This window comes from Eumetopias jubatus, unplaced genomic scaffold (genome assembly GCF_037043125.1).
Source record: "Eumetopias jubatus isolate StellerSeaLion01/CBP00866 unplaced genomic scaffold, mEumJub1_p1.0 scaffold_17, whole genome shotgun sequence".
In the NCBI taxonomy this organism is placed as follows: Eukaryota; Metazoa; Chordata; class Mammalia; order Carnivora; family Otariidae; genus Eumetopias; species Eumetopias jubatus.
Window position 1 is genome coordinate 79,862,452 of NW_028274823.1, and position 20,955 is coordinate 79,883,406.

At 46.0% G+C, this 20,955-nt stretch overlaps 1 protein-coding gene across 1 annotated transcript in view; it reads left to right on the forward strand.

The window, feature by feature from the left end:
* CHRM3 (cholinergic receptor muscarinic 3) overlaps positions 1 to 20,342 on the forward strand; it is a 179,606-nt gene extending 159,264 nt beyond the window's left edge. Inside the window, exon 2 of the mRNA XM_028104470.2 lies at positions 18,443 to 20,342. Within this exon, the coding sequence (XP_027960271.1) occupies positions 18,462 to 20,234 (1,773 nt within the window). The 5' untranslated portion in view covers positions 18,443 to 18,461 and the 3' untranslated portion in view covers positions 20,235 to 20,342. The remainder of the gene's footprint in view (positions 1 to 18,442) is intronic.
* Positions 20,343 to 20,955: the final 613 nt, after the last annotated feature.

Sequence of the window (20,955 nt, forward strand, 5' to 3'; positions counted from 1 at the left end):
TGTATATGTATGATGGTTTGTTGAGATATTTTTGAAGAGAATTTCATTACCTCTAGATATACAGATACACATATTGAGTTAGTTAGATGCAGAGTTTTAAAAACTTTCAGTTCCTCAATCGTAACCAGATCATCTCAATTTTTATTGGAGTTAGGAAAAAATTTACTGTGAAGCTAATAAAGCGAAAACTTCAAATTCTGTCCCTTTACAAAGCCCCTGGGGGAAAGTGGAGTGATGGTATTTTATACTCATAATTTTGTATTCATTTTTTAAGGTTTTATTTATTTATTTGAGAGACAGAAAGCAGGGGGAGGGGCAGAAGGAGAGGGAAAGAGAGAATCTCAAGCAGACTCCACGCTCAGTGCGGTCCCTGAGATCAGGACCTGAGCCGAAGTCAAGAGTCAGTCGCTTAACCGACCGAGCCCCCCAGGTGCCCCGTATTCATTTTGTTAAAGGGGGACCATAAAGTTATAGAAGCTCCAGTCTCCACAGAGCCCGTATCTGCCCCTGACTGCAGTATACTGAAATATTAACTCCTATAGAAAGCCTTTTCTTTCACCGCCTGTTTTCATAGTTGAAAGGGTTTCTTCCTACTGAGGTGGTGGTAGCTCATGGTCACTGTGGTGTTCTTCTCTGGAGACAAATGCATCCTGACACCAGTACTCGTGTGTCAGTAGGAATGGCAATGAGAAATAGACTGGAAGCAGCTCTCTCTATTCCGTGCCTTCACGGAGAAGCCCAGCCATGTGTTCATCAGCTTCCCTGAATAATGAACTTTCATCAGGAGTTTCCAGAGTCAGGTTGCCTAATTTGCCAGGTCAGGGAAGGAATCAGAGATTTAACCAATTAGCCAAACGAGGGTCCTGCCAGAGGACAGCATGCATAACGAGGGGGGTCAGAACAAATAAGACAGGTTTGTATCAAAGAAAACAAATTTAAACTCGGGGGGGACTTAAACCTAAAATTCTGTAATTCTCCCGTGAACCTTGACCTGCTTCATCGATTGCAGAGGAAGAGGAATCAAACGTGCTGATCCTCGAGCTAGCAGTGTATGAACACAGCGTTAACCATGCGGTTAATGCCAGTTGCAAGAAGACCCCATGGGTAGTGTAGGTTAAAGAAAGCACAGTGCGTAACCCCGGCACTGCTGCTTAACTAGTCCGCTAGCCCTTGGGCAAAGTCTTAACCTCCGAGCCTGTTTTCTCAAACATAAAATCCTGAGAATATCCGTCTTACGGAGTTATTACGAGGACTTACCCTAGTGAATAAATACATACGTAGAATATATATATATAACAAATATGCCACATAGGGAGTAGGTGCTCAGTAGATGGTTGTATGACCCGTTATTAGAGAAGTGGTTATATCACAGGTCCTGTTGTACACGCGGGAAGAGAACAGTCCGGCACGATACATGGCTCTGTGCAACACGGCCGTTCAGTCTCCAGTATTAATGTGATGTGACATGTGGAAGCACCGGTATCATAAAGACTTTAAATTCATTTGGGTCCGGGAGTTGGCAAGATTTTTTTTTTCCTTTAACAATATATCGTGGACATCTTTCTCATTCAGGGCAAATGTATCTATGTCACCCATGCTTTAAAAAAAAAAAAGATTTTATTTATGTGACAGAGGGAGAGATAGTGAGAGCAGGAACACAAGCAGGGGGAGTGGGAGAGGGAGAAGCAGTCTTCCCGCAGAGCGGGGAGCCCGATGCGGGGCTCGATCCCAGGACCCCGAGATCATGACCTGAGCCGAAGGCAGACGCTTAACGACTGAGCCACCCAGGCGACCCTATGTCATGCATGCTTAAAAGGAGCCCAAGAACAGAAAGCGGGACCGTCCGGGATTCATTCTCACCTTATGACCTTGATTTCGTCCTTCCGAGAAGCATGGCCACTCCACGGTGGTATATTAATTCTATAAAGCATTCGACACTTTGTAGGTCAACAGTAAGATGTGGTTCACAGGGACCACAGATAGAGACTTCACATCGAGGCCACAGAAGCATATGCTTTATGGGTATTACCTGAGGAAAGAGAAACACAAGCCTCAGAGGGGAGGTCACCTGCCCAGGTCCCACAGGTGTGCACACTGGACGATCAGGTGGGTCTGGCTCCGAATCACGCCCCTGCTGGGTTACACATGCATGTGGGTGCCACTCCTTGCCCCCCGGATCGCAGGGGCAGGTGGGAGACATGATGCTTCTGAACCTATTGGAGCCGGGAACCCTCCATGCCTTGACCCCTGAGGCAGGCCTGGACAGCAAGTGCCAGATTGCTCAGAGGAAGTGGTTTGATGGGGATTTCTAACAGTAATTCTGGGCACCAAACCTCAGCACTCACCCCGAAGTTATATTTTGTTTTGCTTGTATTCCAAATCCTTAGTATAATTTCTTCTTTTCTGCCTAAATACATCTTTTCATTTTATTGATTTCATACTTCTGGTATTTAATTTTTCCCATCCATATTCCTCTCGAGTTTTAGAATAAAGATTCGCCCTGTTTTGTTGAACTGGTTCAACCTTATTCCTTTGCCCCTTTGTTTTTAATCCCATGGAGCCAGAATTAATAGTGATGTGAGCTCTACTTTCCATTTGGTTTCAGGAAATCCAAAACAAGAGATCATTGTTTTCTAATATTTAATTGTCCAGGCTGTGCCAAAATATACATTTTACTATTTTATTTAATTCTCACAGTTTCTGTTCCCATTGTTTCATTTTAGCAGAAAGGTAGTACTTTCAACACAGCAGTCCCTTTCCTACACCTTATCATACTTGAAGAATTTAATTTCCATTTTCTTTCATCAAACTCTGTCGCTGTTCTTGGAGGTTAGTGTTTTCGAGCCCCCATGCATCTTCTTTGTCATCAGGGTCCTTCCGTGTCTGTTCATTTAAGTGATTTTCTGCTCGGCCTTGTGACGTGGGCTGGACGGTCAGAGGCCAGCTGCCGTGAACGTGGACACATGGCCCTTTGCCTTCTTACTAGGATTCCAGGGGAGCAACTGGGGAAAATGAGTCTGGAAACCAGCCATTTTCTTTTCCCGGGCTATTGTAGAGATTTGCACTGGCCACAGTCACACTGTGCTCGGCAACATTTCACTTAAGAGGAGTTAGAATCTTCAGTGGACACTGTGTCTCGTGCACTTTCCTGCCCTGAAAACTCTTTTTGAGTCAAGGTGATAGGGGCAAATGGATCCCAGATGGGTCCCTCTTTATGTTCTTGGGCTTCTTTTAAGCATGGGTGACATAGATACATTTGCACTGAACGAGAAAGATGTCCACGATATATTGTTAAAGGAAAAAGAAGAGCCAGACAGACAACATAATACCCATTGGGCGGTTGGGAGCAATATCTTGGGTTAGACTGCCTTGGTTTAAATCTTAACCCTGTCACCTAGAAGCTGTGTGACCCTGTCCCAGTCACTTCACTTCTCTGTGCCACTCGTTTTCTCATCTGGCCATTAAATAAAAGACTCTTATTAACTCACAGGATTCTTGTGAGGATGAAATGGCTTCGTATATGTACAAACACGGAGAGGAGTGCCTGGCACATTGTGAGCGCTTAAAAACATACGTCTGTAATGTCACAAGCGCACAGGTTTTGGAAGGACATATCCATTCATCTAACAGATTTACTTACTAAATAAACTGTTACCTAAGCGGTTACCTCTAGGGACGGGGAGTGGGAGAGACAAGGGCAGGAGGACCGAATTTATGCTTTATACATTTAGGTATTATTTGGACATTGCTAGTTCGTAGCCGACCCACTAAGAGGGTGGAGGTTAGGAAAAGACGGGATCCAGCCGCATCTGCATCTTGCACTTAGCAGGGGGACCCGGGCAAGTCTTTGCACCGGCTAGTGCACCTGCTTCCTGGAGCTTCAGGTCCCCCCCGCCCCCTCGTGGGAGGACTGTGAAGAATACACGAGTTCATACACGGTACTTGGAGGAGCGCCTGGCTCCCTGGAGAAGAGACGTTACCCACGGCAGTGGTGGGAGGGAAACGGAGACCAAAACCCACAGCCCCTGGGTCATCACGACGGTTGTCTTTAAAGTCATGAAGGAAGAACTTAAAGGGCATGTCCCTGAAAGGACAATAGATCTCAACCGACAATCGTGGGGTCTTGTGTTCCTTTCCATGGTTTCCCTCCCTCCCGCGCAACGCCTGTGAATGTCTTGGCCACACATAAATTCTTCGGGAGCATCCCAGAGCCGTCTTGCCAGCATGTTTGCTTTTTTTCCTGTGCCTGGAAATGAACTCTTCCCGTTCTCCATTTCTTTCTCTTCTTCAGTAGAATTCATTTGATCCTAAGGGTTTTTTTTTTTTTTTTTGCTTTCAAGTCATTGAGAAGAATCACAGTTTCGCTATGTCTTTTTCTTGCCTCATTTGCTTTTATAAGAAAAAAGTGAGGGGCGCCTGGGTGCCTCATTCGGTTGAACGTCCAACTCTTGATTTTGGCTTGGGTCCTGATCTCAGGGTCGTGAGATTGAGCCCCGCATCGGGCTCTGTGCTCAGTGGAGTCGGCTTCTCTCTCTCTTTCTCTCTCCCTCTGTCCCTCCCCCGGCTCGCGTGCTCTCTCTCTCTCTCTCTCTCTAATAAAATAAAATATTAAAAAAAGATAAAAAGTGAATATTATTCATATTCCCATATTATATATACATCAAATATCGATCCACAGAACATGTTAACTACAGAGGAGCTGCTTTACTTCTCTCGTGGTTATGACAGACTTGGAAACTCCAAAAAAAAAAAGTAAAAATGTCTTTTCACGTTGCCCCCAAGAATTTACAACCTAATAGTAAAATGAAGATGCGTAGATACAAGAAGCGATGCGTCAAATGTTTGAGCGGGAAGAGCGCAGCCCTCACGGACACCCAGGAACCAGCACAAACCAGCGGCGTCAGCTCTGGGTGTGATCACGTAGCCAGAGAGAGAGGACCCCTTGTTACACACCTGCTGAGCAGTGGCAGTTGTGTCCCTTGCTTTACCTTCTATCTCCTTGAATGTGTTTAATAACCACACGGTGTTATTATTCTTAATTTTCCGGTGCTTGATCCTCGGGGTTCAGAGGTCCCACTGCTCAGAAAGGACAAGGCAGGACCCAAACCCAGACAGTCACCTCCATCCCCGCTCCTTCAGGGGATGCGGCGAGTGTCACCGGTGTGAGGTCCAGAGTTCGGTCAGGGGCAGCAAAGAATGATCACAAAATAATCTGTGGTGCTTGCTTTCCCAGGAGACTGAATTTGCCTTGTGCCCATCACAGACGGACAGTTGAAGGGACGGGGTGGCTGAGAACTCATCTGTCTTTCTCTGCAGTGGAAGAGGCTCAGCCTCTTGACGATGGGGATTCCTCTTTCCCAGCCACATCTCCTTCCTGTCCCAAAAACCGGATTGCACAGATTCTGTATCTTGTGGGGTCACCCCCGCCAAGTGGCACAGGATCTGAAGTGGTCATGAGAGACCAGGGTGGTTTCTCCACCTTCCCCGCCGTCACCTCCGGAGCCCACCGCTCGCCTTCCCTTTGAGTTGCGGCTCACCAAATGCAGCCTCAGTTTCTGCCTTCCTGCCGCCTGTTTACCCTCCCTGCACCTGCATCTCCTCCTCGAGCCCTCCTGTCATCAATGTCCCTGCCCTAAGTGTAACTGCGTTCATCCCAGTTATGCTGGAGCAGAGGCAACACTTCTGGGTCGGCTAGGGGAAAGAAATTGTGGCAGATCTCAGAGTAAAACGTTGAGTGGGAGAAGGTGGAACCTTCCCTCAAGGCACCTGCGGTGTACTGAGAGAGAAAAATCGTAACACTGTGTGCTCTGATGGGAGCCTATGTAGGATGTGCCTGCAACACTTTGCATAGGCTGTTCCCTCTACTCAGAACGCTGTGCTCTTTCTTTCCTGCTTGGCAGCCTGGCGTTTTCTTTCTCGAGATTCACCAAATACCCTCCCTCTCCTTTGCCACCTCCTCACTGACTCAGGGAAAGCTGATTATTGACGCTAAGTCCTTCTATCGCACTGATTTAGCATAGTTGATGGTGTCTCCAACCAGTGGTTTCTGAGGAGCAAGAACCGTCTCCCCAGTCCGAGACGCGGTAAGCACTCAAACACGTGGACTATCTCAAATCACGGCGGAAGAGCTGAACAAAGTAGGACGAGGTGGATTCCAGCAGGCGGGGAGGGTGGAGAATGTGATTTCCAGAGGGATTAAAAGTGAGCTGATTCTTGAAGAGTGCCAGGACATGGTCCAGATTTTCCTGGAAAATGGGATGCTACAGTTTTCAGGATCTCTGTTATCACTACTGGCCTCTTGGGCCGGGTAATTCTCCTCGGTTGTAGGGGGTTGTCCGGTGCCTTGTAGGATGTTGAGCGGCATCCCTGACCTCCCTCCCACCCCCTAGGCACCGGTAGCACATTCTCGCCAACTGGCGACAAGAAAAATGTCTCCAGACATTGCCAAGTGTCTCTTGGGGGCACAGTCGCCCTGGGTTTAGAGCTCAACAAAGCTTGGCTCTTGTTTAGCCTTGAAAAAGCCATTCTATAAAATCGAACAAACAACCACAGAAACTTAACTAGTCTTACCGGGTGTTGAGGAACTGCTACGGACCAGTCAGGCTATGCTGAGTGTTTTCTACACATTCTAGCTAATCCTCAAGTAGGATAATCCTCATTTTATAGATGAGGAGGCAGGATCAGAGTGCTCAGGCAATTGCTCGTGGGGCAGAAGGGGGATGTTTCCTGACCCTAACGTGCTCTGGCAAGGCTTGGCGCCACCCTTGGCTGCATGCCTTCCAAGTGACTCCTGCTCCCTTCAGTACCTGTGGGAATTGGGGGGCAGAAGGGGGAGTGCAAATAGGCTGAAGGTTAAAAGGAAATCAGATACATGAAATATGTCCAGATACAAAAATAAGTACTCTGATAAATACAGATCTTGAAAAGAAATCGTAACTAGTCTAGCTTCAGCAACCCTAAAACATAAATATCAAGCCGAAAGAGTTTGTCAGCTGTGCTTTCAGGGTTCATGTGAGAAATACGGAGTCCAAATGACTGTTTTCACTAGATTTTTTCATCAGAATTATTTCTGCAATTGTATTAGCTTTGAGTAGTTTACAAGCACCATTCGTTACCCGTTGTTTGAAGAACTCGTAAGTGAATCTTAGATCCTGAAGGCCTGCAGTGGGCAGGATCCGGAGGACACACTCCTTTCCTCGTTTTCCCTCAGAAAAGAGTAAGGACCAGGGGCGAGGAGTTGGCCCCTCGGGGCAAAGGGGCCTGATGTGTGTTTAAAAAAACTACTCCTTTGTTTTCTATTTCTTGCTGTTTGGCTAGAAATTCTATTAACAAAAGGTTTGGGGCTTGAGAGTGCTGATGCAGATCATGAGTCCAATGTAGACTTTTGTTTTTGAGGTAAAACCCTGTGATTTCAGCATCGACTGTCATGCATAAGCAGTAGCGATGCAAATACTTTGCCAAGCGTCCTTCATTTTTGTGGTCAAATTGCCTAAAACCTCTGAAAAGCAGCAACCAAGGGAGGCATCATGATACATCAACTTTTTAAAAACAAGCTTTGTCCTTTTTTAAGTGGAATTTGATTCCCATTTTGGCATTCCGGAATGTTCTGTTCGCGACATGAGCAATTGCACCATATTAGGGCACATCTTTCCTCCTGGCCTCTCGAAATGAATAACAAGAGCTCAGTTCACAAAGTTTGGTTCTGACTGTGCGAGTCTGCAAAGGTTGGATTCCCTTTAAAGACACGTTTGATTGCAGGGGATTTGTTGACCCTCTTTGATATCCACCAGGGACTGCATGACTGAGCTAAGCGGAGGTTCCCGGTCACCAGCCCGGGAAACGCGCTGCCTCTGGGCACCTGCCCGCAGAGGTTCTTCTCCGAGTCGACTTTGCCACCTAGTGGCTGGCTCTGGTATTGCGTCTCCCCGACCCACATAGCTTTGGGCAAAGTCCTATTAGCGGCCGCAGATGGTAGTGAATGATGATGGCAACAAAGACCCTCTTAGCAAAGAAGGCGAAGGGAGACCCACAACAAGCCCTGAAAAATGATGCGTACTGGGTTCTGAATATGGAGGCAGCACTAAATAATTGATCGGAGGAAAAAAGCGTGGTTGTGAACTGCAGAGGTATTTTGGGGTTTTTGCATGATTTTTCACACTTTGTCACGATTATAATAGCAATAAGAATAATAGAAGTGGAATTAATTTGGACTTCTGGAAGAAATTAATTTGCACATTTTTCATCATTTCGGAAGGCTCACACATTGACAGTCCCCAATCCTTTTTTTGTTTTGTTTTGTTTTTGTTTCATTTTCCAGACCAGGTACTGCCGGGAAGGCTTATAGACAGTAAGAGGACTTTTGTCTCTAGGAACTCGTCATTAAAAACATGCCTCACACTTACACTGCCCTTTCAGGTTTCTCTAAGCACTGGCACTTGTGTTCTCACGTTGGATATTTACATATTTTAAAATTTTAAAACACTGTCTAGAGATTGTACAGATTTATAATCCGAGAAAATGTTTTCTACAACTAAGGGGGACTATGTTTCTCAGAGGGATTCTTCCCTTCCCTCTACACTTAGTATCCTCAAAGAGTTACTTCACATTTTGTTCCACTTTCTCATTTTAAATATTAATAAAAGATGCCAAGCCACCCACGGCGGTGGCTTTCAAACATTGCTGACCATTACCCACAGTACAAATTCCATCTTACATCATGACCGCATATATGAATATGTGTGTCTTCAACAGAAGTCTTCGGAACCATGCCCTGTTCCACTGTGTCTTGTCTTTTTCTGTTCTCCTGTTGGCCCACTAATTGGTTTCTGACTTCTTTTCTGAAAAACTCAGTGAATTGGTTCTGTAGGTGCTCGTAAATAGAACATAGTGAAAACGGTCTGGAAAAATATATAGTTGGAAATGAAGTCAAGAACCAACCTATATGGGCACAGATGTGAGGAGTCCACATGGAGGGCGAGGGCCTTCCTCCCAGAATCCAGGAGTGAAGGTGTTCAAGGCAACACCCACTGGATCTCCTCACCAGTGTAAGTCAATCGGTGAGCAAAGATTATGAACTCCCTTGATTCGAAACGGACAAGCTCTACAGCATGGAGGCTGTTGAGTCAGGATGAGGAAGAGTATGGTGCATGGAAGTCCTGCCCCCTCTTAAACAGAAGGCCCACATTGATCATTTCATGTGGATCTCACCCAGGACCCCTGGTTCTTAGGAAATTGAATACTGGGGCACCTGGGTGGCTCAGTCGCTAAGCGTCTGCCTTCGGCTCGTGTCATGATCCCGGGGTCCTGGGATCAAGCCCCGCATCGGGCTCCCTGCTCGGCGGGGAGTCTGCTTCTCCCTCTCCCACTTCCCCTGCTTGTGTTCCCTCTCTCGCTGCTTCTCTCTCTCTGTCAAATAAATAAATAAAATCTTTTAAAAAAATTGCATACTATTTATAAAATGGCAGGTGTATGTGAGGAAAGATATTAGGTGACTTTTTTGTTCAATAAGTATTTTTAGATATTCTTTATGGAAGCTGTTATGACCTTCTGATCACTTTCCTCGGATGTCGTACTGGCCAGACTTCCACTGTTGAGCCTCCAGAGCACGAGGATGCTTTTAAGAAGATGAGTCTGGCACAGAGGCAGGGAGAAGGTTATGGAAAATGTCTCAGGTAATGGGACCTGAGTGAAAGTTGGGAGGAAGAGGGGATCTTGTTCCCTGGCTACATACAGACACCCCCTTACTAGGTCCAGCTTTGCTGTGAAGAGAATGGGGGCACCAGAAATGCACCCCGCTCGGGCTGGGGATAGAAGATGTGGGCTGTGCAGAGACATGGCTGTTTTGAAGGTCCCCTCTGAGGAATGAAAGGAAGAAAGTTCCCCACAACGGTAGGGAGAGAAGGTGCATGACTGACAGAAGGATTAGGATTTACTGTGCGTCAGATAGGACATGAGCCATTTATGCATAAGGTGTAATATCATCTTTTCAATCCATTAACACTCTGATAAGGGAGTAAGGAATTTTATTTTTAATTTTACTTTCTTATTTTTTTTTGAGGGAGAGAAATTGCAAGGGGGGGCAGAGGGAGAGGGGGAGAGAGAGAGAGAGAGTCTTAAGCAGGCTGCACGCCCAGCACAGAGCTGGACATGGGGCTCGATCCCACGACCCTGAGATCATGACCTGAGCCAAAATCAAGAGTCAGATGCTCAACCAACTGAGCCACCCAGGGGCCCCGGGAATTTTATTTTTATATAACAATTTAAATCTCCATTTTCAGGCCCCATTCCACATCAGGAATCAGCACACACTTAGCAGCTTACAACAACATTCGTTTGCTATTTACTATCGCCAGTCCTTGGGTGTGGTTCTTCCTGACCCTCTCCTCACGGAGAACCAGCGTCAGGGTGGAGGGCAGGGTTCCAGGATCTCCCCCTCAGCTCTCTTTCCTGCATCCCTCTGACTTTGGAAATGGGTATTTTTCTCATTAGGGACATTACAGATCAAGCTGAAACCTGTATTGTCCGTCACCCTCACCCTCATCGTCTTCCCTATCCAAGATGTCATTGCCCGTGTATGATTGGCATCTTTGTCTTTTTATGAGACTTTTAAACATACAAATATCAGGGCGCCTGGGTGGCTCAGTCGGTTACGCATCTGCCTTTGGCTCAGGTCATGGTCCCAGGGTCCTGGGATCGAGTCCCACATCAGACTCCCTGCTCAGTGGGGAGCCTTGCTTCTCCCTTGCCTTATCCCCCTGCTCGTGTGCTGTCTCTCTCTCTGTCAAATAAATAAATAAAATTTTAAAAATAATAATAAAATAAACATACAAATATCTATATAAGATATACACTATTTTTGTATGTTTTGTTGCTACCTAAATCATATCATGTCTATTCATCACCCCACAACTTGTTTTTTCTTACTCAACAATACACTTTTAGAGCTTTTAAAACTTTCTCTATTTATGTATACATTTGTAACTTTCTATATATGTGTGTATCCAGCCATGAAAGCACTGCCATGAAAGCAAAGTCATGAAGCTTATCCCCTGTGTTTTCATCTGGAATTATAACTTCAGACCTTATGTTTAAGTCAATAGATGATACATACATACATACATACATACATAGATGATCGATCGATCAACTTTTTTCTGCCGTATTCCCCCTTATTACCAGATTTCTTTTATCCACTGTCAAACTGATGTTCTTCTACTTGTCCTAATTTTTGTCATGAAAACACATGCTTCAGCAAACACCTATGTAGGTCCCCTTGTGTATTACTATATGCAAGACTTTCTAGAGGACAGATACCTAGAAATTAAACTGCTGACTCATGGTGTGGTGGACTTTTTCCATGGGATTGATCCAGCTGAATCATCTTTTCGTAGTAGTCGTATTGATGTATTTACTTTAACGGGGTCAGGAGGCACCTGTCGCATTTGCCTAATGTTTCGGCCAGTACACCATTCCTTGATGTTTAAAGACTGCAATGTTTAAAGCTCTGTCTCTACTGGAGTGTTCCAAGTCTACTTTAAAAATTAAACTTTGAGGGGCGCCTGAGTGGCTCAGTCACTTGAGCATCCAACTCCTGGTTTGGGCTCAGGTCATGATCTCAGGGCCGTGGGATTGAGCCCTGCATCCGGCTCCCTGCTCAGTGGGGAGTCTGCTTCTCCCTCTGTCTCTGTCTCTGTCTCTCAAATAAATAAAATAAAAACTAGACTTTGAGCATGGTCTCCCTGTGTTCCTGCAGTAACAACCCAATGTAGAGGACCCGAGAGGTTGGCCTTGGTGGAAGGTGAGCAGCAGGTCGGTGAAGACCCCCAAGAATTAGCTCACCACACCACGTTTCGTGGCCTCCTCATAACCCACAGAGAGTAGGTGGTGGCATTCCGTGGGTTGGGTTTGTTTTCTGGTGATAAGAACACGTAACACGAGATCTACCTCCTGAAAAATAAATGGAAGCACACACTGCAGTGCTGTTAGCGGCAGACCCAATGCCGCGTGGGACGTCTCCAGCCCGTACTCAGCTTGCATGGTGTCTGTCCCCTGAATAAGGAGTTTCCTGTTCCCTTGTTGCCCCCACACTCAGCAACCGCTAAGCTACTCTCCGCTTCTATGCGGTCTGCTATTTCAGACGCTTGGGCTAGGTAAATAACGCTGCATTTGTCCTTGGTGTGACTGGCTCATCTCACTCAGCACAACATCCTCATGGTTCATGCATGTTGTCACATACTGCATTCTTGCCTTTTTTAAGGCTGAAAAGTATTCCGCGTATGCACGCACCGTATTTCCTTCATCCATTCATCTGTCCATAGATGTTTAGTTTGTTTCTCTGTCTTGGCTACTGTCAATAGCACTACGATGAACAGGGGAGCGCTGAAGGCGCTTCAAGATGTTGATTTCAGTGCTTGTGGGTAAATACCCAGGAAGCATTGCCAAGAACAATGTTATGAAGCTCATCCTCCGTGTTTTCTCCTAGGACCTTTATAGTTGCGGGTCTTACGTGTAAGTGTCTTGCATCCATTTTGCGTTGGTTTTTGTGTTGACTTTTGTGTATGGTATAAGATTGGGGTCCAGTCTCATTCCTTTGCCTGCGGCCGTCCAGTTTTCCCAACGTCTTTTGTAGAAGAGGCTGTCCTTTTTTCGTTGTGTATTCTCGACACCCTTGTCAGAGATCAGTTGACCATATATACATGGATGTATCTCTGAGCACTCTTTCTGGTTACGCGGGTCTCTATGTCTGTCTTTAGGCCAGTATCATACTCTTTTAATTACGATAGCTTTGTGATATATATTTTAAATCAGGCATTGTGTTGTCTCTACTTTGTTCTTCTCTCTCAAGATTGTTTTGGTTCTTCGGGGTCCTTTGTGGTTCCACAGAGGTAATTCATCTTTACAGAAGAAGAAATGTGGTCCCAGAGAAGTCAGGCCTTTGGCCAAGGTTGCCCTCCTTCTCGGCCAACACAAAACTCAAACCCAAATCAAACAGGCTCTGAAGACCATGGTTCTTCAACTACTCTTCGCTGCTTTCCAATGAAAAGTTATTACTGATAACATCAGCATCGTATTTATTAATAGAAGTGCAGTTCATGCATCTCATTGTATTATAGCTTCAGAGGAGTGCCCATGATTTCCTAGACTGTTCTCCCCTCACAGCTATAGGTCATAACAGGTTCTAATAATGTGCTTTGCCCATAATTTCCACTTCCTATTCAAAAGGCTTTCTTTTCCTCGATGACACGTTCACCTACCAGATTAACATCCTTCTTTTTGCTTTCCCGCATGAAGATATCAGAAGGAGACAAGTGTAGTTATTTGGAGTGAATGTGTGATTATTAACTATTGACTTCTTATTGTCCTTTGGATATTGCATCATGTGGGGGGATAACAGGGTACTCTCCTTGAAGGGTCCTTTTGGAATGGTAAAATTTTTGCTCAGTTCACAATCTATATCTATGGTATGATGGACAGAGATGAGAATATTTTTAAAATAAGGAAAAACACATATCTGACACTTTTAAGGGGCATTCGATATTGAATTGGTGTTGAATTATAAAGAGAACAATGGCTACCGGTAGATATGCCAAAGAATTTAGGTCAAAGATCACCTGTCTAACAGTTTGTGATTCACAGAGTTTCTAGTGATTAGCCAAGAAGCCGCTAGGCTTCAGGAGCCCCAGAATGGGTATTTAATGAACCCAATACAGAGAGCTAGTCCCACCCATGGGTAGGACACAATTCTGGTTTCTTTTATATTCTGTGTTCCAACAAAGATAATTGGAATGGAATATTATATAATTTGTGGTGCTCTCCAGATCACAGGATGAAATGAACCAAAAGAGAAGAATTGATCTAAGGCATATTTCTAAAATTCATACTTATATTCTTCACTAACATTGGTCAGCTGAGCAAATTAATTGGCTCTTGATTTTTTACAAACATAATATGATTACCTGCAGGAAGCAATCTGACATTGCCTAAAATACTTGGTGCTTTTTAAAAACTATTTTATTAATATGCCATACCTCATCTAGGGGATAAGTCCGTGGAGGGGGGAGTCCTGACTTACTGAATTCAATGGCACCAATCATAATGACCTAAAGCTACTAGCGGTTCAATGAAAAGTGTTGATGTTGAGGGTGGCGGTTATGTTAATTGGGACTGTTTGGCTGCAGATGAAAATAACCTATCTGACTAGCATAGGCAACAAAGGAAATGGTTGGCTCCCATAACCTGCAAGGTCAAGGGGGAAGGGTTGACTTCAGGAGTGGCTAGATCCAGGTTTTTTGAGAAGACATCATGATCATGCTGTCTCCATGCTTCACATTGCCTGCCATCTCTCTCCTCTATGTTTGCTGGCTTCTCAGATTTTCCATGAGGATATAATTAGGTCACCAGCACCTGGAAATCCCAGAGAACAGAGAATTATCCTCTCTCTTTCCAGAATCCATATCAGCTCCTTTAATTTACTCTTACTGCTCCTGTTTGCATGTTCTTCGGACCCATTGCTGAGGTAGGGGTCAGGACCGTGGGCCTGATGCCCCGAAGAGCAGATATCCACTGCATGACATTGACAGGAAGAAACAAAGATGAGAGGAGACAGATGTATCATCAACACAAATACAAAGTACTGGGATTACTGGCCATTACAGTTACTTATAAGAAAATCAAGAAGGCAGAAAATAAGTCCCCAGGGCATGATCAGCTCCATGAGACATGACAGCAGAGACTTAGAAGGTGTTTTAAGAATTTTAAAAGGTGCTGTGGGAGGTTATGTGAGATTCAGAGCACACAGTGGGGCCCGCGGTGGGGAGGGGGAGCAGGAAGAAGGGAGGAATGTAATACGGGCTGCATCCAACCCAGGCATGGACAAGAAACTTAGCCGCTATGTCCAGGAAGCTTTGGAATGAAAGATGTCGGGGAAAGAAAGCTGTTCACAGAGTGTGTAGAAGGTAAAAGAGAAATGCAGGACTAAGGGTGATCATGTGAAGAAAAAAGTAATACTCCTCTGAGCACATGTTGGGGAGAACACCGGAGGGACACCGCGCCTCCCCAGGAGGAAGTGGCTGTTAACTCAGAGACAGGACGTCGAGCTGAGGTGTCTGGTTCAAGACAGGTCTGTTCTCATCTATCCATATGGGTGCAGGTGTGGCGGGGAAGATGGGCAGACATGCTTTAGGGACTATGGGAACCTGGGAACCAGGTGGAGGGAAGAGCAGATAGATCTTCCACATTTGCATCTGGGAAGAAACCCTAAATGCAATTGAGTACCCAAACAGCATGTAGCTCTTCCCAAATATGGACATCGCTCAGTGGGAGCAAGGTAGAGATAAAGATGAGTTGACCACACCCAACAAAACCCAGAGGAGTGACAAGAAGTAAGGAAGAAAAGCCCATCCATCACCTATAATTGAAAATTAGCGCATTGTAGGAGATTTCATCTATGGATTATACAGACGTTCTTAAACTATTCTTCTCTGTAATAGAAAAACAGGTTAAAATATTTAGATGATTTTTTTTTACTATTTCAAATAGTGCTGAAGTAATTATATATAGGTATATATATGTATGTGAGTGCATGTAAAATTATATGTGTGTGCTTGTGTATGTCCAACTATTTATGTATTTTATGTGTATGTATGCATGCACCCAAAATACATACATACTATACATACACACTATCAGCTCCTGGGATCTGGGAATTTGTGCATTATTCTAACAGATGCTGCTAAATTACCCTCCACATTGTTGACGAATGCACACTGTAGCCAAGACCACGAAATTCTTCCCTTCACACTGTTGTCAACACTGCCTGCATCCGATCATTTATATTTTGCTTATCTTTTACGTGACAAATAGTATCTCATTTAATTTTAAATGCACATTAATTCCACTTTAAAGAGGTGTATAACGAGTTTTAGCCAGTTGGGAGAGGCTAGTTGTATGCAGCATCTGGATAGGCTGGTGGACAGTTAGAGAAACATCATAGTGCAACGCGGAGGTGGTGGGCTTGAGATGATCTGGGTGTGAATCTTCCCCCCTTCCTCCCTCACTCATTAGCTTGATCTTTGGACACATTACTTAACTCTCTGTGTCTCTGTTTCTTATAAACTGTGATTATTTTAAGGATTAAATGAGATAAAGTATATGGTGATTTGCACAACATCTATCATGTAGGAAGTGTCCAATCTATATTCTCTGCTTTAAAAATTTTATTATGTTATGTTAATCATCGACCATTACATGTAGTGTTCCATGATTCATTGTTTGCATATAACACCCAGTGCTCCATGCAATACATGCCCTCTTTAATACCCATCACCGGGCTAACCCATCCCCCCACCCCCTCCAGGACCCTCAGCTTGTTTCTCAGAGTCCATCGTCTCTCATGGTTCATCTCCCCCTCCGATTTCCCCCACTTCATTTTTCCTTTCCTACTATCTTCTTTTTTTTTTAACATATAATGTATTATTTGTTTCAGAGGTACAGTCTATGATTCAACAGTCTTACACAATTCACAGAGCTCACCATAGCACATACCCTCCCCAATGTCTATCACCCAGCACCCCCATCCCTCCCACCCCCCACCACTCCAGCAACCCTCAGTTTGTTTCCTGAGATTAAGAATTCCTCATATCAGTGAGATCATATGATACATGTCTTTCTCTGATTGACTTATTTCGCTCAGCATAATACCCTCCAGTTCCATTCACATTGTTGCAAATGGCAAGATTTCATTTTTTGATGGCTGCATAATACTCCATTGTGTGTGTGTGTGTGTGTGTGTGTGTGTGTGTATACCACATCTTCTTTATCCATTCATCTGTTGATCATTTATTATTGCACTGTGTTGAGCTTTGAGCATCCTGAAAGCCAAAGCAAAGTGAGTTCACTGTTCAATAAGAACAGTAAAATAACAACAGACCCTATGCTTCTGTAGCACACAGCTCTGTGTCAAGTTCTGTACTAAGCACTGGACATATATTAAAATATTTCAGTGGGAAACAAAGTTTCTTTGACCGCTTACTATTGAATTCTAGGTTATATTTCTCAACAGTTTATTCCACTATACAGAATGTTTCATTCCTATTTCTCAGTGAGGCAACTGGTACTCCAAAACAGTTAAAGTCATACCCAAGATCCCATCCCCAGGAAGCGGCTCACCTGAGATTTGAACCTATGCCTTTGGGACTGCAAAGTCTTCCTGCCACACGCTGAGGCCACTCCAGAAGGCTGTGCGTGAATCTGATGGCTCTCTGTTGAGAGACTCTGACAGGCGATGTCTAAAGGCTTGATGCGGGGCTCTTGCCAGGCGATACGTGTACATATTTGTATGTAAGAGTTTATAGTCGAACGCTTTTTAGATCAAGAGCCTAAACACAAGTGTTCCCAATAGTATTTTGCTAGGATTATCAAACTTTGAATTCATAGAATGATACTTGTTGAGGAATGATTTTGGGTCAAGTCCACCGTGGCTGGTGATGTGAGCATCCGCAGGCCAACAACCGTGGAGGCTCCGAGGGGAGGGGGCGGGTCTCACCCAAAGCTTTCCGAGACAGCCTGGGGGGGTCTTCCCGGTGATGCACTCACTGTAATGATTCATAGTTATTTACATATTTTGGTTAACAAGGGTTCGAAAGAACTAGTTGCGGCTTTGCAAGTCTTTGTACACAAATGTGTGCATGTGGGTGCTGAAATACTTTCTCGTTGCCCAAGTGAAACTACCTAAATACTGGAAATACGCAACACTGGTTTGGTCAGTTCAGAATGTTCTGGTAGAGATCCTGCATATTATCAAGCATATGACACCTTCCTCGTATGCCGTTATCAACCATTACACAGAACCGATACACTGCTTTTCTATCCGCGTCTTAAGGAGGTGGTACAATGTGAAGTGATTTACACCTGTTACCTCCCTTGTTCCAGGTTGATGTTGCTCATGCTGGGGAGGCTTAAACGCTTGCCATCTCCTTAACGCTGCGTTCGCCTCCAGCCTGAGATAGGCACGCGCCCGGCTGGATAAAATGCAGGTGGATAAGATCAGTCTATCGCGTAGCACGAGGATAAAGCTATGCCACATAAGTAGCGTAGACGCATCTCCCATTTCCCCCCTTCTCTTTAAAATAAGAGAAGGAAGATTTTGTTGGATAAGCGCATGACATGAAGTGTATGCGGTATATACTGAGGAATAAGGAGAATGTGGGCGGAAAGAACAATGGGCGGTGCATGCCACCAGCTAGCTGTGCTCAAGCAGATCATTCTCTACCGGCTCCAGGCTCCTCACCCTTGGAGTAAGAGAAAGAACTGGGTGTTTCTGGCCTGAGAGTCAGCATCCTATAAGAGGTCCTCCACGTATTTTAAAAGCTGTGCAATGCGAAGAACCAACCCAACGAAGGCAGACTGTGCTCCTAACAGCGTCTTCTCTCTCTTCTCTCCCCAGACTATGTCCGAGAATCACAATGAGCTGGCACACTAACAATACAACCTCGCCTTTGTTTCCAAATATCAGCTCGTCCTGGGTACACGGCCCCTTGGATGCCGGGCTGCCCCCGGGCACGGCCCCTCACTTCGGCAGCTACAACGTCTCTCAGGCAGCTGGGAATTTCTCCTCTGCCAATGGCACCACCAGCGATCCGCTGGGAGGCCACACCATCTGGCAGGTGGTCTTCATCGCCTTCCTAACGGGCGTCCTGGCCTTGGTGACCATCATCGGCAACATCCTGGTGATCGTGGCCTTCAAGGTCAACAAGCAGCTGAAGACAGTCAATAACTACTTCCTCTTAAGCCTGGCCTGTGCCGACCTGATTATCGGGGTCATTTCCATGAATCTGTTTACCACCTACATCATCATGAATCGGTGGGCTCTAGGAAACCTGGCCTGCGACCTCTGGCTGTCCATTGACTACGTCGCTAGCAATGCCTCCGTCATGAACCTTCTGGTCATCAGCTTCGACAGGTACTTCTCCATCACGCGGCCGCTCACATACCGAGCCAAACGAACAACCAAACGAGCTGGCGTGATGATAGGCCTGGCGTGGGTCATTTCCTTCGTCCTCTGGGCCCCCGCCATCCTCTTCTGGCAGTACTTTGTCGGGAAGAGGACTGTGCCGCCCGGCGAGTGTTTTATCCAGTTCCTCAGCGAGCCCACCATTACGTTCGGCACGGCCATCGCTGCCTTCTACATGCCTGTCACCATCATGACTATTTTATACTGGAGGATCTATAAGGAAACGGAAAAACGTACCAAAGAGCTCGCCGGGCTGCAGGCCTCAGGGACGGACGCGGAGGCCGAGAACTTTGTCCACCCCACGGGTAGCTCTCGGAGCTGCAGCAGCTACGAGCTGCAACAGCAGAGCCTGAAACGCTCGGCCCAGAGGAAGTACGGTCGCTGCCACTTCTGGTTTGCCACCAAGAGCTGGAAGGCCAGCGCGGAGCAGATGGACCCTGACCAGAGCAGCAGCGACAGCTGGAATAACAACGACGCTGCCGCCTCCCTGGAGAACTCCGCCTCTTCCGACGAGGAGGACATCGGCTCCGAGACCAGAGCCATCTACTCCATCGTGCTCAAGCTGCCTGGCCACAGCACCATCCTCAACTCCACCAAACTGCCCTCCTCGGACAACCTGCAGGTGCCCGACGAGGCACTGGGGGCAGCCGACCTGCAGAGGAGAGCTAGCAAGCTGCAGACCCAGAAGAGCATGGACGACGGGGCTGGCTTTCCGAAAAGCTTCTCCAAGCTTCCCATCCAGCTAGAGTCAGCCGAGGACACAGCCAAGGCGTCCGAGGCCAACTCCTCGGCAGGCAAGACCACGGCTGCTCTACCTCTGTCCTTCAAGGAAGCCACTCTGGCCAAGAGGTTTGCTCTGAAGACTCGAAGCCAGATCACCAAGCGGAAACGGATGTCGCTCATCAAGGAGAAGAAGGCGGCCCAGACGCTCAGCGCCATCTTGCTGGCCTTCATCATCACCTGGACCCCCTACAATATCATGGTTCTGGTGAACACCTTCTGTAACAGTTGCATACCCAAAACCTATTGGAATCTGGGCTACTGGCTGTGCTACATCAACAGCACCGTGAACCCCGTGTGCTACGCGCTGTGTAACAAAACATTCAGAACCACTTTCAAGATGCTGCTGCTTTGCCGGTGTGACAGGCGCAGGCGGCGGAAACAGCAGTACCAGCAGAGACAGTCGGTCGTTTTCCACAAGCGCGCGCCCGAGCAGGCCCTGTAGGGGGAGGCTCGGCCCCGCGCGGCGGCCAAACGCACACATCCACCCACAAACCTTAGGAGGGCGCTGGCGGAGGGTAGGGGTGATTCCCGGTGGTGATAAAAATGGGTTGTTGGGGTTTTTTTTTTATCACCCAGAGATGAAGGAAGCTGCCTGTTTACTGACCCATTGAATAAATCCATTTTAATATAGAAAGTCAGATACCAATTCAGCAAAAAAACAAAAAAAAAAGCATATTCCTGAATATAAAGAAATTTTTTCTGAAATAGACTTTAGGTGGTTTTTTTCTCAAAGAGGAAAAATAAAATGTGTCTCACAGCAATTCCACAGCCAAATTGATCTGCTGGGTTCTCTGAGTTCCCATTAGCGCTGGAATCTCAGATGAGCGTCACCAGCAGAGCCGGCTGCCGCGTTCCTCCCGAGGAACCCACAGGGGTCTACCCAGGTCGACCCAGATCCCACGTGGAACACGTCAGCTAGTGAATTTGTGGTTCGGAAATTATTTCATACGCTGTAAAGCTGAACCTTCTTGTCCCAGTAGAGCTTCCCTGTCTTCTTTGGTGTGTTGTTAAATTCTATTTGTGGACTTGATTCTTGCAAAGTATTGTTTTGTGCAGTTCCAGTTTCGTACCAATAAAAATATATAAGTGTGTGTGTGTGTGTGTGTGAGAGAGAGAGAGAGACTTCTGCACACGCGCACACACACACACACATACACAAGTGT